This window comes from Osmerus mordax, chromosome 18, assembly GCF_038355195.1.
Source record: "Osmerus mordax isolate fOsmMor3 chromosome 18, fOsmMor3.pri, whole genome shotgun sequence".
Taxonomy (NCBI): domain Eukaryota; kingdom Metazoa; phylum Chordata; class Actinopteri; order Osmeriformes; family Osmeridae; genus Osmerus; species Osmerus mordax.
In genome coordinates this window covers 4,927,799-4,943,033 of record NC_090067.1, presented here as the reverse complement: position 1 = coordinate 4,943,033, position 15,235 = coordinate 4,927,799, and the positions used below count along the sequence as shown (strand labels likewise).

General features: G+C 43.6%; 1 protein-coding gene across 1 annotated transcript; it reads right to left on the bottom strand.

Moving 5' to 3' along the window:
* Positions 1–275: 275 nt before the first annotated feature.
* triqk (triple QxxK/R motif containing) lies at positions 276–13,941 on the bottom strand. The gene is made up of 4 exons (XM_067255992.1): positions 13,802–13,941; positions 11,688–11,793; positions 7,198–7,283; positions 276–1,927 (listed from the first exon to the last, which is right to left on the bottom strand). Exons 2-4 carry the CDS (start codon positions 11,746–11,748, stop codon positions 1,820–1,822), a joined length of 255 nt encoding a protein of 84 aa, XP_067112093.1. The 5' UTR covers positions 11,749–11,793; positions 13,802–13,941; the 3' UTR covers positions 276–1,819.
* Between the last annotated feature and the right edge of the window lie 1,294 nt (positions 13,942–15,235).

The window sequence follows — 15,235 nt, the reverse complement described above, 5'->3', positions numbered from 1 at the left end:
ATCTGTGAACTTTACCCCTGACGATGTTGAGCTGTCTTGGACTGAAGGTAAAGTGACCCTGTTGACAACAGGTGTCATGTATAGGGTCCATCAAGCCAGGGTCTTCATTGTTCGAGGAGCCATTCACTGTGGAGAAGCGGGGGATGTAGGTGGCAAGGTCAGTCTAAAATATGAGGAGCATGATAGAGGGAATGGCTGTCAAACAAAAGGCTTCATTCATGCAAATTCCTTTTACATGGGGTCATAGGTCATGGGAGAAAAAGTATATAAATGAAGACATTTTAAATCACCTTGACCTTTTTTCAAAAAATCAAATGTCAGTTATACAAACACAGCAGATACTTTGCACCTAAGAAATGGCTTTTATTTCAAATCATTTGTCATGTCCTCTTGGCAAAGTAACTAAAATCTCAACAGGAATGACGCACAGTAAGAGAGACAAAGGTGATTTTATTGCAGCATAATTATGTTGAAGGTCTGTTGGGAAAATCCTATCAACATACCCCAAAAATCGAGCACAAAGTCTTCATTTTCACCGCTTTGCACTCTTCATGTGTGAATTTACCAAGAAAAAAAGGCGTTACACAGTATCTCTTTTGTTTGCAATGGGAAAATCAAACAATCATACATATATATCGACACTGTTATTGATTGTACAAACCAGTAACGCCCTACCCCCAACACACACACACACACACACACTCAAAAGAACAGGCAATAAGACACAACTCAGCCTTGGCCCTTACAGAGCGAAGGCTGATAATGGAAGGTCATGTTTTTTTATCTTAAAACAATGAGCATACATTGCACGAGGCAAGGCAACAAGGCTTCGAAGGCAAATATTTTGATCATCCTTTGTGTTCAATAATGTACAACATGCCTTGCGGGCAACTATGGAGTAGGAGAGAGAGCTTTGAGGTCTTAGATGTGTGGAGAGCTTCCCCATTCCACCTTTTTTACCTTTTGGAAGAATCATAGTTAAAACAATATATGGTCCTATTTTCGAATGCTTATCAGTGCTGCAGTCGAAGCTTGCTACAGCAAGATGTGTTGGTCGGTATTCCGAACACACGTTCAATCAGAAACAATCTTTGTCACTCTAATCTCACACTTTGTTCATCGCTAGATCTGAAAGTGGAGGATTGTGCTCGGCAGTACGAGATGAGTGATTGTCTTTGTTTCCAGGATGAATCTAAGATTAACATTGTCTATTCGTCCGGGAAAAACAAAGGGACGTGAGTCAGTAGACAATGACTTGCAGACTCCTTACCATCCAGTAACGTACAGGCTGAAGAGCTAGAGGACCCTCTGGGAATTGTAAGACTAACAATGAGAGCACAAATATGTCCATCTCCTCTTTAGACAAAATCAGTGTAGCACAAACAGTTTTTTTTTTTTTTTGAAGAGTGAAGTTGATAACGCATTTTGAGAATCTCCCACATAGGCAACGGATCATTGGTGTCGTGTCAATTAGACAGAGAGTCATGTCCTGGAGGAGGACATTTGTCTGCCCATACTTCAGTCACGCTCCAAACTTGAGCCTGACTAGTTTCCTTAATGACTTGGGACATCACAGATGGCCATTCCGACGAGGTCAAGTGTGGATATGAATGTCTGTCTGTGTGTGTGTGTGTGTGTAAATCTGTGAGGGTGCAACCGTGTACCACGTAGTGTGTGTTGGAAGTGTTAGCTTGGAAATGTGTTCACAGGGGTCAACCCAGTAACAAGGCATAACAGTCAAAGGAATGTCACGACCCCCTGGCCGTGTTTCTCGTCGGCTCCCTCTGCCTCCATGGCAACCCCGTCCACCCACCCTGCTTCAGTCCACGTCTACGTCCAGGTCCAGCTCAGTGCTCAGGTTAAGGTAGAAGAAGGCGTACACGCAGAGCAGGAAGAACAGGATGGCCACGATGACCAGAAGGATGTCCTGTGAGGACCGAGAGAGGGGAAAAACAGCATTGGGTTTTACAACAATATCAATAACTGTGGCATGCTAGCTAACAGTACCCATATTAAGACGTTAAAGGCATTACCTCAGCTCCATAACGTAGCATAGCAGTGCCTGTTTTAACAACCTTGTAGAAATTTATTTGCCACGGATTATAATAATCACACTTTCAAGGTGATTAGGTTAGCTCGAGGTATGGAGGAGGTGGAACTACCAAGGGGTAAATCGTTTTTTTTTGGGGGGTTGTCATTTTAGTATTACAACATTTGCCATTTTGCCTACTGGAGATGTCTCCTCCCATCTGTCTTGTTACACTTGAGTGAGACATTTACATTACATTTAGCAGACGCTTTTATCCAAAGCGACTTACAAGAAATAGCAAAATGTGCATAGGTCAATGATCATAAACAACGAGATGGCCCCAAAAACAAGTAATAACCCAAGTCGCTAAACTGTAATGCCATTATATATGCAGAGCAACTTACCTATGTAACTACAATGTTTTTACAGGTATTGTCATGTTAGTCATTCACATTCAGATGGGGTCAAATGTTATCCTATGGCTGTACAAGGTGAGGTTTTTGAGATGTGAGTGATGTCCACTATCAAGAACAATGTGCAATACTGTCTCTTCCAAAATTAAACTATCAAAGTGAAACTTTGTGGCACATTTTATCAACTAAATGGATTCCAGCTTTAGTTTGCAGATAATTGGACCATTTCCATCGGAGTGATGTTCAACTTTAAATGAGATTTTAAGGATTCGTTCATTACCATTCTACACCAGACTGCAATGCTAGTCATCTTCAACTCCATTAGTCTCCATTCTCCTAGTTAACAATGCTCACTTGTTCTCAGTGTTAAGAACTCATTAGCAAACTTTCTAATCAAAACTGGAGAGCTTGAAGTGGTTTAAGAGAGCACAAATGTTCAATGCAGTATGCTGGGTATTCTAATGAGCCTGTTTTCATTGTTTGATTTGAGTAGCAAAATTAACTCGAGTACGAGTGATGCATATTTAAATGCATTTGTTTATTGTCTGTCGCCCTCAGAATATCATTTTAGGCCATAACTTTTTAAGTTTAACGGTCTCACAAACAGGTATGCGGATTCTTTCGCATGCTGGAGTCTGAGTCATCCAGCTCTCGTTCTTGTCATCCTTCCAGGAGTTGTCCCTTTAGGAGTCTGCAGAAGCAACCTCAGCACATTACACTGTGTCTTCATATAACGCAAGAATGGATATAGGTGACAAGGAACAGGAAAAAAAATTGACGAAAAAAACAAAATGTAAGTCAGAACTCACAGCAATTGAAATCGACCCCATTACAAGTGGCAGAACAAATTCCGCCCAAAGCGCAATGAGAGAAAAATAAGAGAGAGAGAAAGAGAGATAAGGCGCACAACACAACAAGGGGGGAGTGTAATAATAATTCTGTCAGAATAATTGGAAGGAGGAGGAGTAAGGGGACTATTTAAAGCTGTCACAAAGTCCTGTACTATCTGTGTACAAGGCAGTCTTAGGCGCGTCCCATCCTCATTAGTGTGCTAGCATTAGCTGTAGCATTTATCTCCTTCCCGGCAGACTCCAAAACAGCTTAAGTCCCTGCTTAATTGGAAAACTTTTAAATTTCACGCACTTTAGTTTTGTACATTACCGCAGGCCACCGTCTGAACAGAGTTGATTCTCTTTTCTATTTAGCCTGGCCTCTGAGGAGGAATAGAAAAATGTAATTGTTATCAAAACACAAGGGCGATTGATTTCTGCATTCAAGCAACTTGTTTCCCGCCTACGTGTGAAAACAACAAAGAAGTGTCTGTCGTTCGGTTGACAAAATGAAATATTTCTCATTAGCTCAATTGACAAGTGAGGCTGTGAGTTGTTTAATTGGCAATACCAACATGAGTCAACATGTCCTGCTATATCATTGTTGAGACAGGAGCAGCAAAAAAGAAAAACACATCGCTGATCAAAGTTACTTTTCAACCCTTAACTGAGCAATAAATTGGCTTTGGTGAAAAGACGGTGGCAGAAAGGTAAACCTGACTAAGATTTTGACTTCATCCATCTTTAAACAGAGTCCCTTCCTTTTCTTGAGCTAAGACACATGTACATCCCTCCCCGTTTTTCCCCACAAACATTCTGATGGAGGACTCTGGACGGAACCCAAGCGCACCATCATGCGGCTTCCCGGCGGCGGCAGCAGCTGCGGCATGCTGGGAGTGTGGACCCTGTCGCCTGGCGACAGGCCATCGCTTGGCAGACTTCTCGCCTCATCTGTCCCGCCTTTTGCTTCCTTCTGTCAAACTCCTTTTCACAACACTACCCACATTCTCGCTCATTCACTTTCTTCCTACAATGCAATAGTTTATTGTATTGTTCGAGTCATGTCATACAATTTTGTATTTCAGTTTACACCAAATACTTTAGTCACAAGGACAGTCTACACAAAGGGACTGGTAGATGAAGTGTGGCTGTACGGCAGGGACATTCACCAAGTACTTTGCCTACTCTCAAACACATTTTTCTTTTTCCAGTTTTCCATTGATGTGTGGAGGTGAAGTGTGTTGGTCAGACAGCTTGTCACACACCAACCCAAAACGTTCACATACAGTAGGCTAAGTGAATCTCTCGGTGACACCAGTAGAAAGATCACTAACTGTCAACACTCAGAAATGATCGAGGTGTGAACAAGTCCTGTTGCTCCCAGCTAAGTCCTCACAGACAACGGCACATTGCAATAGGCTCACAGTTCCTCCATGCACACTGGGCCTGAATTAGTTCGAGAAATGTTTTTGTTAAACTGAGAAATAGGTTTAGTGTAACACCAAAAGACACCAATTGCTTTAGGAGGTATGAATTTGCAATTGTGATTTCACAGGAATTGTGTGGATATTTGACTACTTTGTGGATGCACAATTCTCTATTCTAATCTCTCTTCTATTTTCATGTTTCTTTTGGCTCGTCATTGAAATACAGTTTATGTAAAACAATTAATAAAAAATCCTTGTGTTTTGTGAGTTATGGTATTGTTACAACCTGATAAATGACGCACCAGCAGAAGTCCCCTGTTAAAACCCAGTATTTCAGTGTTTTATTCCAAATGTTGTAGCTGCATGTATGCAGGAACAGAACACGCATCATTCCAGCGTCTCTAATTTAATGTGCCAAAGCAGTAAGTTCTGATAACTCCCCATGTTTAGGCCGGAAAGAGTAGAAGAAAAATAACATATGGCTACCCTGACAATTACAACAAGCAGTGCTTGTTTCCAGAGCTGCAGTTCTGAAATCATTTGATAGAACTGGTTTTCTGGGCAAGCTAGTAGGGCGAACGGTAACCTCAGCCAGATACCCGCTGCTCTGCCAGCCAGTGCCATCCGCTGTTGGGTAGTGGATGGCACAAGGGACCAGACAGATATAACCCCAAACTTGTACTAAGGCATGCCCATGCGTACGTACACCCATCCACACACACACACACACACACACTCAGCAGGTGGCCGAGTTCCCACTTCCTCTGCCAACATCCCGATACACCAACTGGTCACTGCTCTGTGAGCAGCAGTGCCCCCTTTCTTTCTTTCTCTCCCTCGCTCGCTCTCTCTCCGCTCTTCCAGCTTCACCAGCTTGCCCGGGCCTGCCCTGCAACCACACTGGCCCGGGGACAGCCGGCCTGCCTGCCTGCCAGATTCGGTGCCAGCCTGTCTGTTTGGCCACCTCTGAGACACCAGCTGCAGCTGAGACCAGCCCTGTCCCCACACACACAGGAGAAGGGAGAGGAGGACACGTACCTGTCCCACATACAGAAGAAGAACACCACGGAGGAAAACAGAGCTTGTGCAGACCAGACCATCTGTCCAAGCTCTCCAATCAAGCCCATTTCACTTCAAAATCCATCATCAACTGTCCTTCCCTTTCACTATGAGTCTTATTTTTTTACGGAAAATCCAATTGAAGTATCCGTGAAAGCCAAATATAGGGATGGAAGGTTTGAGTGGCTTAATATCCATGTCCCAAAGGTATATCTGATCCAACCTTTGAAAACCATCGCAATTCAGTGTGAAAATATGCATTATTCATAAGGAATATAAATATTTCAAGATATGAACTAATCTAATTGGATTAAAGACTCCCTTAATGAGGCTTGGTTGGTGGAAAATCAGCATGTATTATTTTGGACCGTGAGGTTTTGCTCGTTGAACCCTTCTCTAAAGTGAAGCCCCATCCTTAAACACATCATGCCATACCAATAAAAACGTGTATAATACTCATGTGTAAACACACCGTATTATACCTTTTATTGGTTTCGGGTTAATTTGAATATATAAATAGTCTGCAGGATAATAATATTGTGCACAGCTCCAGGCTTTTGACATGCAGAAATGGAACCATGAGATTTGAGGGGAAAAAGATAAATACTATACCTAGTGAATATATTTCTACTGAACATATATTAAATAGAACATGAAGTCCATTGCTTGCTTTGGTGCAGTGATGAGCCTGTCTTTGTTATCCAGAACATTGAAAAACTTTTCCCAGGTTTCAAACTCAAAAGAGTAAAGGAGGTTGGAGGTTCAAAACACATGCACACACACACACAGGTGGGACAATCTATCATGAATGATTGGACTTTCCTCCCAAATAAACAGATGGTCATCAGCCAGACACATTCATTCTCTATCTCTGTGTCTACCTTAACCCTCTCTACCTTTGAATTCCTTTTCTTCTGTCAACTGCATCTCTCGCTTCCCCCTTTCTCATCCTTGAACCCCTCTCTCATCACCATTCTCTCTCTCCCTCTAGCCCCTAGTCTACCTCTACTGTATTCCTCCTCTCTCCTCTTCTTCTCATGAATATCGAGAGCCGTGTGAAGTCCTCCAGGGGGTGCACTGTGAATAATGTCCCCCTCCTCCATATTTCCCGGGGTGGGAGAGGTGGGTCTAGCTGCACCACAGACCCAGAACCCTGCCTCTCTACCTAGGCCACGAGTCAAACACTCGGCTTGGCTTTGGAAGAGCGTCCGCAGCGTGTCGATGATGTGCACTCTGGGGGGGGGGGGGGGGGGGGGGGGGGGGGGGGGGGTTTGAGTGACTCTGGGGTTGTGAAATATGAGAGACACGGCCGGATGGAAAAGAGGAGACTCAGAGGCGGGCGGAAAGAGACTGACTGACAGACTCTCTGTCTGTCTGTCTCTCTCTCTCTCTCTCACACACACACACACACACACCTATATAAAAGTTAGGAGGCTCACCTTTATACCAGGAGCATTCTTCTTGGCTTCAGCCTGCAGTCTGGTGGCCTTCAGGGCTGATTTGCTCTTCTTATAGTCCTGTTGACCTGAAAAGGAAATCTTCCATCAGAGGAGACAACTCACACAAGTGCCCACAGCACTTTGGAACACAACAAAGCTGCAAACGTAACATTTCAAATGAATATTGAATAAAATGTGTTGAATGGCGAATGTAAAGGTGATAATGTTCCGGAATTTCCACACACAACAACAACTTAATAACCATGACACATCAAAGTATTTATTTCGGCAAAATAGAGTATGGAAATTAATGGAAAATAATAAATATATAGTAAACTTGAATTGAGTTTTATCAATAAACAATTCACAGGTGAAAGTGACAGCTCAATGGAACTAAACACACACACACACACACACACACACACAGCTGTACTGTAGTTATGTCTTGCTGTGTGTGGTTCACCTGAGCTTGGCTTCTCATGAGTTTGTCTCTCCAGGGTGAACCTAGCGGGCAAACTGGCCACCTGGTGCAGCATGTGGGAGTCTGTATTTGTGAGCGAGTGTGTGCGTGTGCCTGTGTAAGCATGTGTGTGCGCAACAGAGCTGGCAGTCTCCCTCCCTAATTATAAACAAACACCCCTCCCCCCCAAAAAAAGAAGCGTAAAAAAGAGAAAGGACAGCTTGGCTGCTAACAGCACGAGGGGGTGTCGGTGGATGTGTGTGTGCATGCGTCTTCTTGTGAGTGTGTCTCCTTGGTGGCATCACCCAGCACAGGGTCAGCCTCAAGGTCCTCTCCCTCTCACACACACAGTGGGGCCACTTGAAGTGCAACTCCCAGCCAATTAAGCCTCATTAACATGGAGGAGAGCAGGAGGAACAGACCTGGGAATGAGCGTCCTTATCCGTCTGTGATGGAAGGGAGGGGGGGGGGGGGGGGACACAGAAGGAGGCAGGAGAGGGAGGATGACTTCCCCAGACAGGGCTTCGAGACAGTGACCCATCCCCCCGTCACCCCGGGAGCTGCAGGTTTACCTCCACCATACGGCGCCCCGTCTGGTGGGGATGGGCTGAGGCGGAGAGGGGTGGGTGAAACGGGAAGGAGGAGAGGAAGAGGTGAGGGAGCGGGAGGAGGAAGGGGCGGGTCCTCGAGGGGCTGAAGCTGTTCCTTTTGCCGTGTCTTTGACTGCTTTGCTCTCTCTCTGTCTCTCTCTCTCTCTCTGCTCTCGCTCTGTCCCTCGCGCACACGCTCGTGCGACACACTACGCAATATGGTAAGCGGAGCATTCTGTTGCAGACAAAACTGGTAAGGAATCATTTGCGAGGGCAGCGAGTGCGAAGAGTTCTCTTCAGGATGTTCAGGAGAAGTGGTCATTCAACCACACACCAATTTTTTAATAAAATGTATCCTTGTTCATTATAGATCTTTAGACCACATCGATCAAAAAAACTCTCGTCACTCACTCACTCAACAGAACACTATTACCGTCAATGACAACAATGAGAACTTGCCTTCAGAATTGTTGACACAGGCCTAATCTTTGCGTTCTCTGCAACTAGGTAGCTTCTGACAAATTCCATTAGCTTCCGACATTTCCCAGATAACTCTTTATGGAGTGCACCTGTTGTGCCACATAGAGACCATGAACAATCTTGCAGCAAGTAGACAGGGAGAGATTAGATCAGCTTGCTGCGTCTTACTTTGCACTCAAAACATCCTGTCATAAAGTGCTACAGTAGCGTAAAGAAAACCAACACAGCACACCAGACCATCTGTTCAGAATAAATAGTTAATCGTAACCAAATCAAAATAATTACTAACGGGGCGCCCTGATGGCTCATCGGGGTACAGAGCGTACCACATGAGCTAAGGCCTTCCCGCAGCGGCCTGGGTTCGATTCCAGCCCGGGCCATATGCTCCATGTCATCCTCTCTCTCTCTGCCCTGCCTTTCCTGTCTCAAACAGTCACTGTCCAAAATAAAGCAGAAAATGCCCTCCAGAAAATACATGTACAAATAAATATCCCAGGTAGGAGAATTAATAGTTTATGCAAGAGTAAGATTCTTAGTTTCTCTGATTGTAAGCCACTAAAAACAAATGTTTTCACCTGTTCCATGTGTCTCTGTGTCTCTCTTCAGGTGTTCTGACCGTGGACTTTAGAGTGTCAATCGGATATCAGCAACAAAGAAGGACGCTGAATGAGCGTCAGCAACGTCGCTATCCATCTGTGGCAAAGCCTCCGTTCTGAAGTAGATCGTCGCCGCGCCCGCCCCTGACAGCATGGGGCCCTCCACAGTCCATTCTGAGGAAGGAACCACACGGGGCCATGTTTTCTCTCGTCTATAAAGCGACGCATTGTTGCTCAGGCAATTTTTTGAAGACTAATTCGCTTATGCGTGTTTGTGTATGCGTTTCTGTTAAACAGCGGTTCTGATCAAATTGGCTGATAACGCTACCTTTCAGACTGTAAAAAGGGGGAGGGGGACATGCAGGGAGGGGCTTTCAGTGTCTTTGACCCTCGTGTTCCATATTTGAATTGGTGAGATGTAGAGCGTGCGCGTTAATAGAGACACTGCAAGGTGTAGCAGTGGGAGATTAGCTTGTTATGTTGTCTCGATGTGTGTGCGCGAGTGTGTTTGGAAGGAGACGCCAGACTTACACAATAGAGAGCCACTTAAGGTGTCGACAGGCAAAATTGTCCTATTCTCCAAGAGCTGCTACAATAAAATAACGGTAAAAAAAAAATGTTTTCTTCTCTTTTTTTTTTACAGACCAGAGTCCTTGTAGTTTGTCAATGTAAATTTCATCCAGGAATTCACCCAGTATTTCGTTTTGGTGCGAGATAATGACTCTCAACAGGAAAGAGACAGGGAGAGAATGAGGGGATGACATGGAGGTAAGGCCCTGGGCTGGACCCATGCTAAGGACTTAACCGCTGAGCCACCAGGGCGGCCCCCAATATTATATCATGACGCAACAACATGCCTTATCAATGTCAGGATGACAATGCTACCATCCGCAATAACAACCACCAAAGAGTAAATTGACCAACATCCAGCTATGACAAACATGTTATGGTTGTAGAGTAGAGAACTGTACCGTTGTATCCAAGTAACGCCACTAATGGAATCCATTTGGGCTTTACTTCACAAGCTCTCTCTACAGACAAATGTTACATGAGGCATCTAAGTGTTTTTTAATCTTTTTTTTTTTTTTACAACAAAAAACAACAAACACAAAACAACAATGGGTTTGTTGGGTTGTGTTTATAGAGCCATTTTTCCAGCGCCGCCAATGGCGACCGCTTTGTTTTGTAGCCACATGAGGAAAAACAACAGAAGAACCACTCACTGCTCTTTCTTCCATCCATTACATCTGGCATGCTTAAGGGCCTGGTCCCATGATTGATACGCAACATATTGTCTTAGTTAGTGGCGTGGTAAGGTCGGGGGAAAACTAAATGAAATAACGTGCCGTATTAAAGTTTGACTAAACGACTTCTGACAAGATATCAGAGTTGTTGTTTTTTTTTTTGGGGGGGGGGGGGGGGATTTGGTGCCCGTCGGTAACGCGACCTCAAAGCCTTACGAGAAAATACCCTCCTTAGTGTCTAATCAGTCCTAGACAAGACGCTGGGGAAAAAGCTCCCGTCTTGTTTCCTTCTGTGATGTTCTTGTCTTGGGTTGTGACTCATGATTGCAAAACGACGTTTCTCTAAGATGACGTACAAACATTGCTACATGATTATATGTAGCAGATATATGTGTGTGTGTGTGTGTGTGGGGGGGGGGGGGGGGGGGGGCTGGCTGAAGGAGATGTGTGATCCAAGGTTGGTTTCAACCACAGAAAGTGTCTGTTTTCAATGCATACAATGTATGCAGTGTGTATGTGTTTATGATTAGGGTCTGTGTTTGTGTGCACATTCATTCTGCATCTATGACTTTGTGTGTTTCACTGCCATTCGTTTGTGTCGTGTTTGTGTGGGCATGTGTGTGTATGCGTGTGTGCATGTGCGTGCGGGTGCGTCTGTGGGTGTGCATGCGTTTGACTGCAGGCATCCTCTCCTCTTTCTGCTCCCTCTCTTTCTCTCACTCTCTATGCACTGCCATTCAACTACTGTGTGGACCATCCATTTTCTCTACCATCCATCGCATTTGACTTCAATCTGTATACAAAGGCAGTCGACAACAAGAGAACACAACGTGGGACAACGTCAGGACGCTATGGCCCAAAGTTAAGGACGTCTCGACACCCGTGTCAAAGACACGGTCTACAAACCCTCTACTGGCTACGAGGCTCTGCATGAGGGACGCCCCTGCTGCTCTAGCGATCGGCCTGCATTCCGAGTGCTTTTGTTATTGTTACCTGGGAGGCTGGAGAGCCGAGCATTAGGCAGAGCCAGTAACTTTCGGCAACAGCAGATGTAATGCCGGTATACTGCTCCTCCAAGCCTCTTCATGGAGCACAAGCAAGGCCCGGAGGAGAAACTCACCGATCTGTTTGCGGTACTGATCGACGGGGGCCCGGGCCAGGGAGGCGTCTTTCTTACCCATCCTTCCTGCCTCGTTTCCTTCCTCGTTTCCTTCCTTCCCTGCTTCCTATGAGAAGAGTAAGCACAACAGAAACTGTAACTCAGAGTGGACAGCCGATAATGACGTTGGTGCTGTGTGTGTTTGGGTAGGATCCTTAAACGAGAGCCAAATTCATATTTATGATTGAAATCCATTTATAATCTCATACGAAGCAGTCAGTATCAATTTGAAGGATGGGTTATCCTGTGTATTATGTCACAATTTAGCCTAATCCTGTCTCATGTCTCCTTACTCTGTATGGGCATCATGTTAAGCGTATGAGATAGTAGAGGTGAGCTTCCCATCCAACTCGTTTACCTTCTAGCTCTGTCACAGAGATGGAGATCTCTGCCTCGATTACCATAGCAACACAGATGGGAGGAAATAGTTCATTAGAAAAAAATACTGATAGAAAACTAAAACAGTAGTGTGTGCATGAGTGTGTGTGTGTGCGAGTGTACATGTGTCTATCTGTCTGTCTGTGTTTGTGTGTGTGCGTGCACTGCATGCGTATGATGACCACAGTGTGTTTGTGTGTTTCCATGCATTTTTCTCTCCTGTGAAGAGGGCTCTGATCTAAATTCAAGCGGCCTTCCTCTCAGTCCCCAACTCTGTATCAATCAATACCATTCCTTTGTTTAAAATAGTGGAAAAAGCGATTGTGAGGCAAAGGGCAGGTCTGTGTTTCGGATGATATTTAAACCCCTCTGACCTATTCTCTCTCAGAGAATTCAGCCGTCCAACCCTGGCCCTCGACCGCTTTGACAAATAACCCTCAGCATTCTGCTGCAGTCAGTGCCAGATCCTCAGGGCGAAGCAATTGATTATCATAAAAGAATAAGAGAAATGAATAAGAAAAGAAAGAAGGAAAAAGGGAGGCCCAGAAAGATTGTGTGTGCGTGAACATGTGTGTGTGTGTGTGTGTGTGTGTGTGTGTGGGGGGGGGGGGGGGGGTTCCAGTCAGAGACACAAGAGCAAAGAGAAAAGACGTGTGCATCCAATGAGGAGCTTTGGAAGCTACAGTAGATGTCGGTAGGGAATAGGAGAGGCTTCCAAATTAGCATGTTCAAGGAGCGTGGCAGCGCCCTGCTGATTCCTTTCCCCAGAGAGGCGCCTCTAGAGCCTCAATCTACCTCCTCTAAAACACTATTTTCAGCTCAACTTCAAACAGAATTACAGCCCAAACTCAATTGCTGAAGTAGTACACCATTGTTCTCGGGGGTGAAAATTAAGAGTCAGCATGTCGAAACAAGAATAGGGAAAAGGGGAAACAGGGTTGGGGGGTGGAGGGGGGGAGATGAGAATATTATGCGGATGGGCTAATGTTTACACAACAGGACCAAGCTGTTGACAAGCCCTTAGGGTGGAGGCACGGTTGGGATTGGGATTTTTCTGCTGAGAACAGAGAACATAGGGAACTCTGTGAGGACATGGATAGGGACACTAGCTAACTCTCTTCCTATCCAGTCTGTGACTTTAGTGTCATGAAGCATAACCTTTTCTGTATACACTGAAAACAAGTTTTAGGTAGGCCCTACAGTTTTTCTTCAGGAAAACATTTTGCACTTGGTCAAAATGTTACATTTATCGATGAACATGTAATACTGTGGTGGAATTCAATTACTGGTTGCGTGGAAACAGTGATTTGGAGCACGAGGTGGGACATCACTGCAGAGTGAGACATACTGGAACACAGAAGACTAAATATGGATCTTAAGCAATACTATGGGAGCTTGATAAATATCTTACATTCTTACATTCTGCATTAGAAGAAGACAGTAAGAGTCTGAAAGTGAAAAATGCTTTAAGAGTGGGTTATGATGTCAGCCAATAATATTGAGCTCAGTAAAAAAAAGTATCGTGCAGATTGTTGTGCATCCTTGCCTAAATCTATTACAGTTTAAATGCAATGCAATCGTAGCAAACATCTAGCCTACACTATTTTGAAAACAATTCAACTGTTACAATAGCAATTCAATTATCCTAAAATTGCGTTGTCCGGAGATTAGTTTAATTTTCTAAATAGCGCACTTACTGATGTTTTGTTATTTGGTTGCTTATTCGTTGTTGTTTTGCATTTTCCAGTCGCCCGACTGCCGTTTGTACACGAATTAATGTGAGGTTTTTATTGCACTTTGCACCTCTTTCTTTCAGAACGCCAACACATCACGTCCATTATTTTCATTTCCTGGTTTCTACGTCACTGATTTGGATTGACAGTCGATTGTCCATTCAGAAACAAGTTTTTTTTATTGGCCAATAGTATACTGAAAGGCGGGATCAACTAAAAACATCCATAATATTCACTTTTTTACTGTCTGATCATTAGTACAGCCTATATGTGTGTGAAGAGAAAACAGTACTTAGTATAGCCTACTCAGTCTATTTAATTTATGCGGTTTGTTATATGCTAGTTATGCACTTGCAGAATATTACAGGTAGGTTTCTCATTGACAGAACATGTACTTAGGCATGGAAATGATCAACATCAAACGAAATGCTGTTTTATAAATGCTTAAAACCTACCTTTTTACCAAAGCATTTAAGTAATTTTTATCTCAGAAGGGTTTTACTACTTTTATTAGTTATATTATTGTTTTTATAATTTGCTATTTTAATTATTACTTTTATCACTAGTATTATTGTTTTTATTGATTTTATGTAAAGCACCTTGAGCTACAATTCTTGTATGAAATGTGCTATATAAACAAATACATCTGAAAACAGACAGACATCAGACAAACTTTCCTCTGATTGCATGCATCTTTCTTTGTTTCAAAGTTTAACAGTAATTTACATTTCCTTTGTTTACTATGTTGAATTCTATTTCCCCTCTAATTGCATCTTGCCTTATTACAGCCCTTGGGGTTTTGGTGCAGATTATGGAGTGGCTTGCCACCGCTTGTAACTTATTGAAGTTTAAAATGATTTTCTGCTCTCCCATGGGCAGCCATTTGCATGTGGCACACAGCAGTAACTAATAGATGTAATCTGCTTATAATGGGTCCGCGTAATGCATTACTTACTATGGGGCTGACATCGATAGTGAGCACTTTAACAACGCAACCACAGAAAGTCAACGTCAATGTACAGAAAGTGTTTCATCTGATAGTACCTGTGTCAATGTACAGAAAGTGTTTCATCTGATAGTACCTGTGTCAATGTACAGAAAGTGTTTCATCTGCTAGTACCTGTGTCAATGTACAAAAGGTGTTTCATCTGCTAGTACCTGTGTCAATAGTTTATATGAGGCATTCCATGTAATACCAAAATGTATATTTTGATAAACAGATGTTTTTCTTCATGTGAGCTGACTTGATCGTTGTATTTATCCTTAGTATCTACAGTGTGTCTGATGTAAATATGTCTATCTAAGCCTACAGTACTGTATATGTCAAACTGGTGTGCCAATGTGACTCTTGATGCAGAACCAGAATTCATTCTAGTCGTTTAATGTGCGTGATTAATT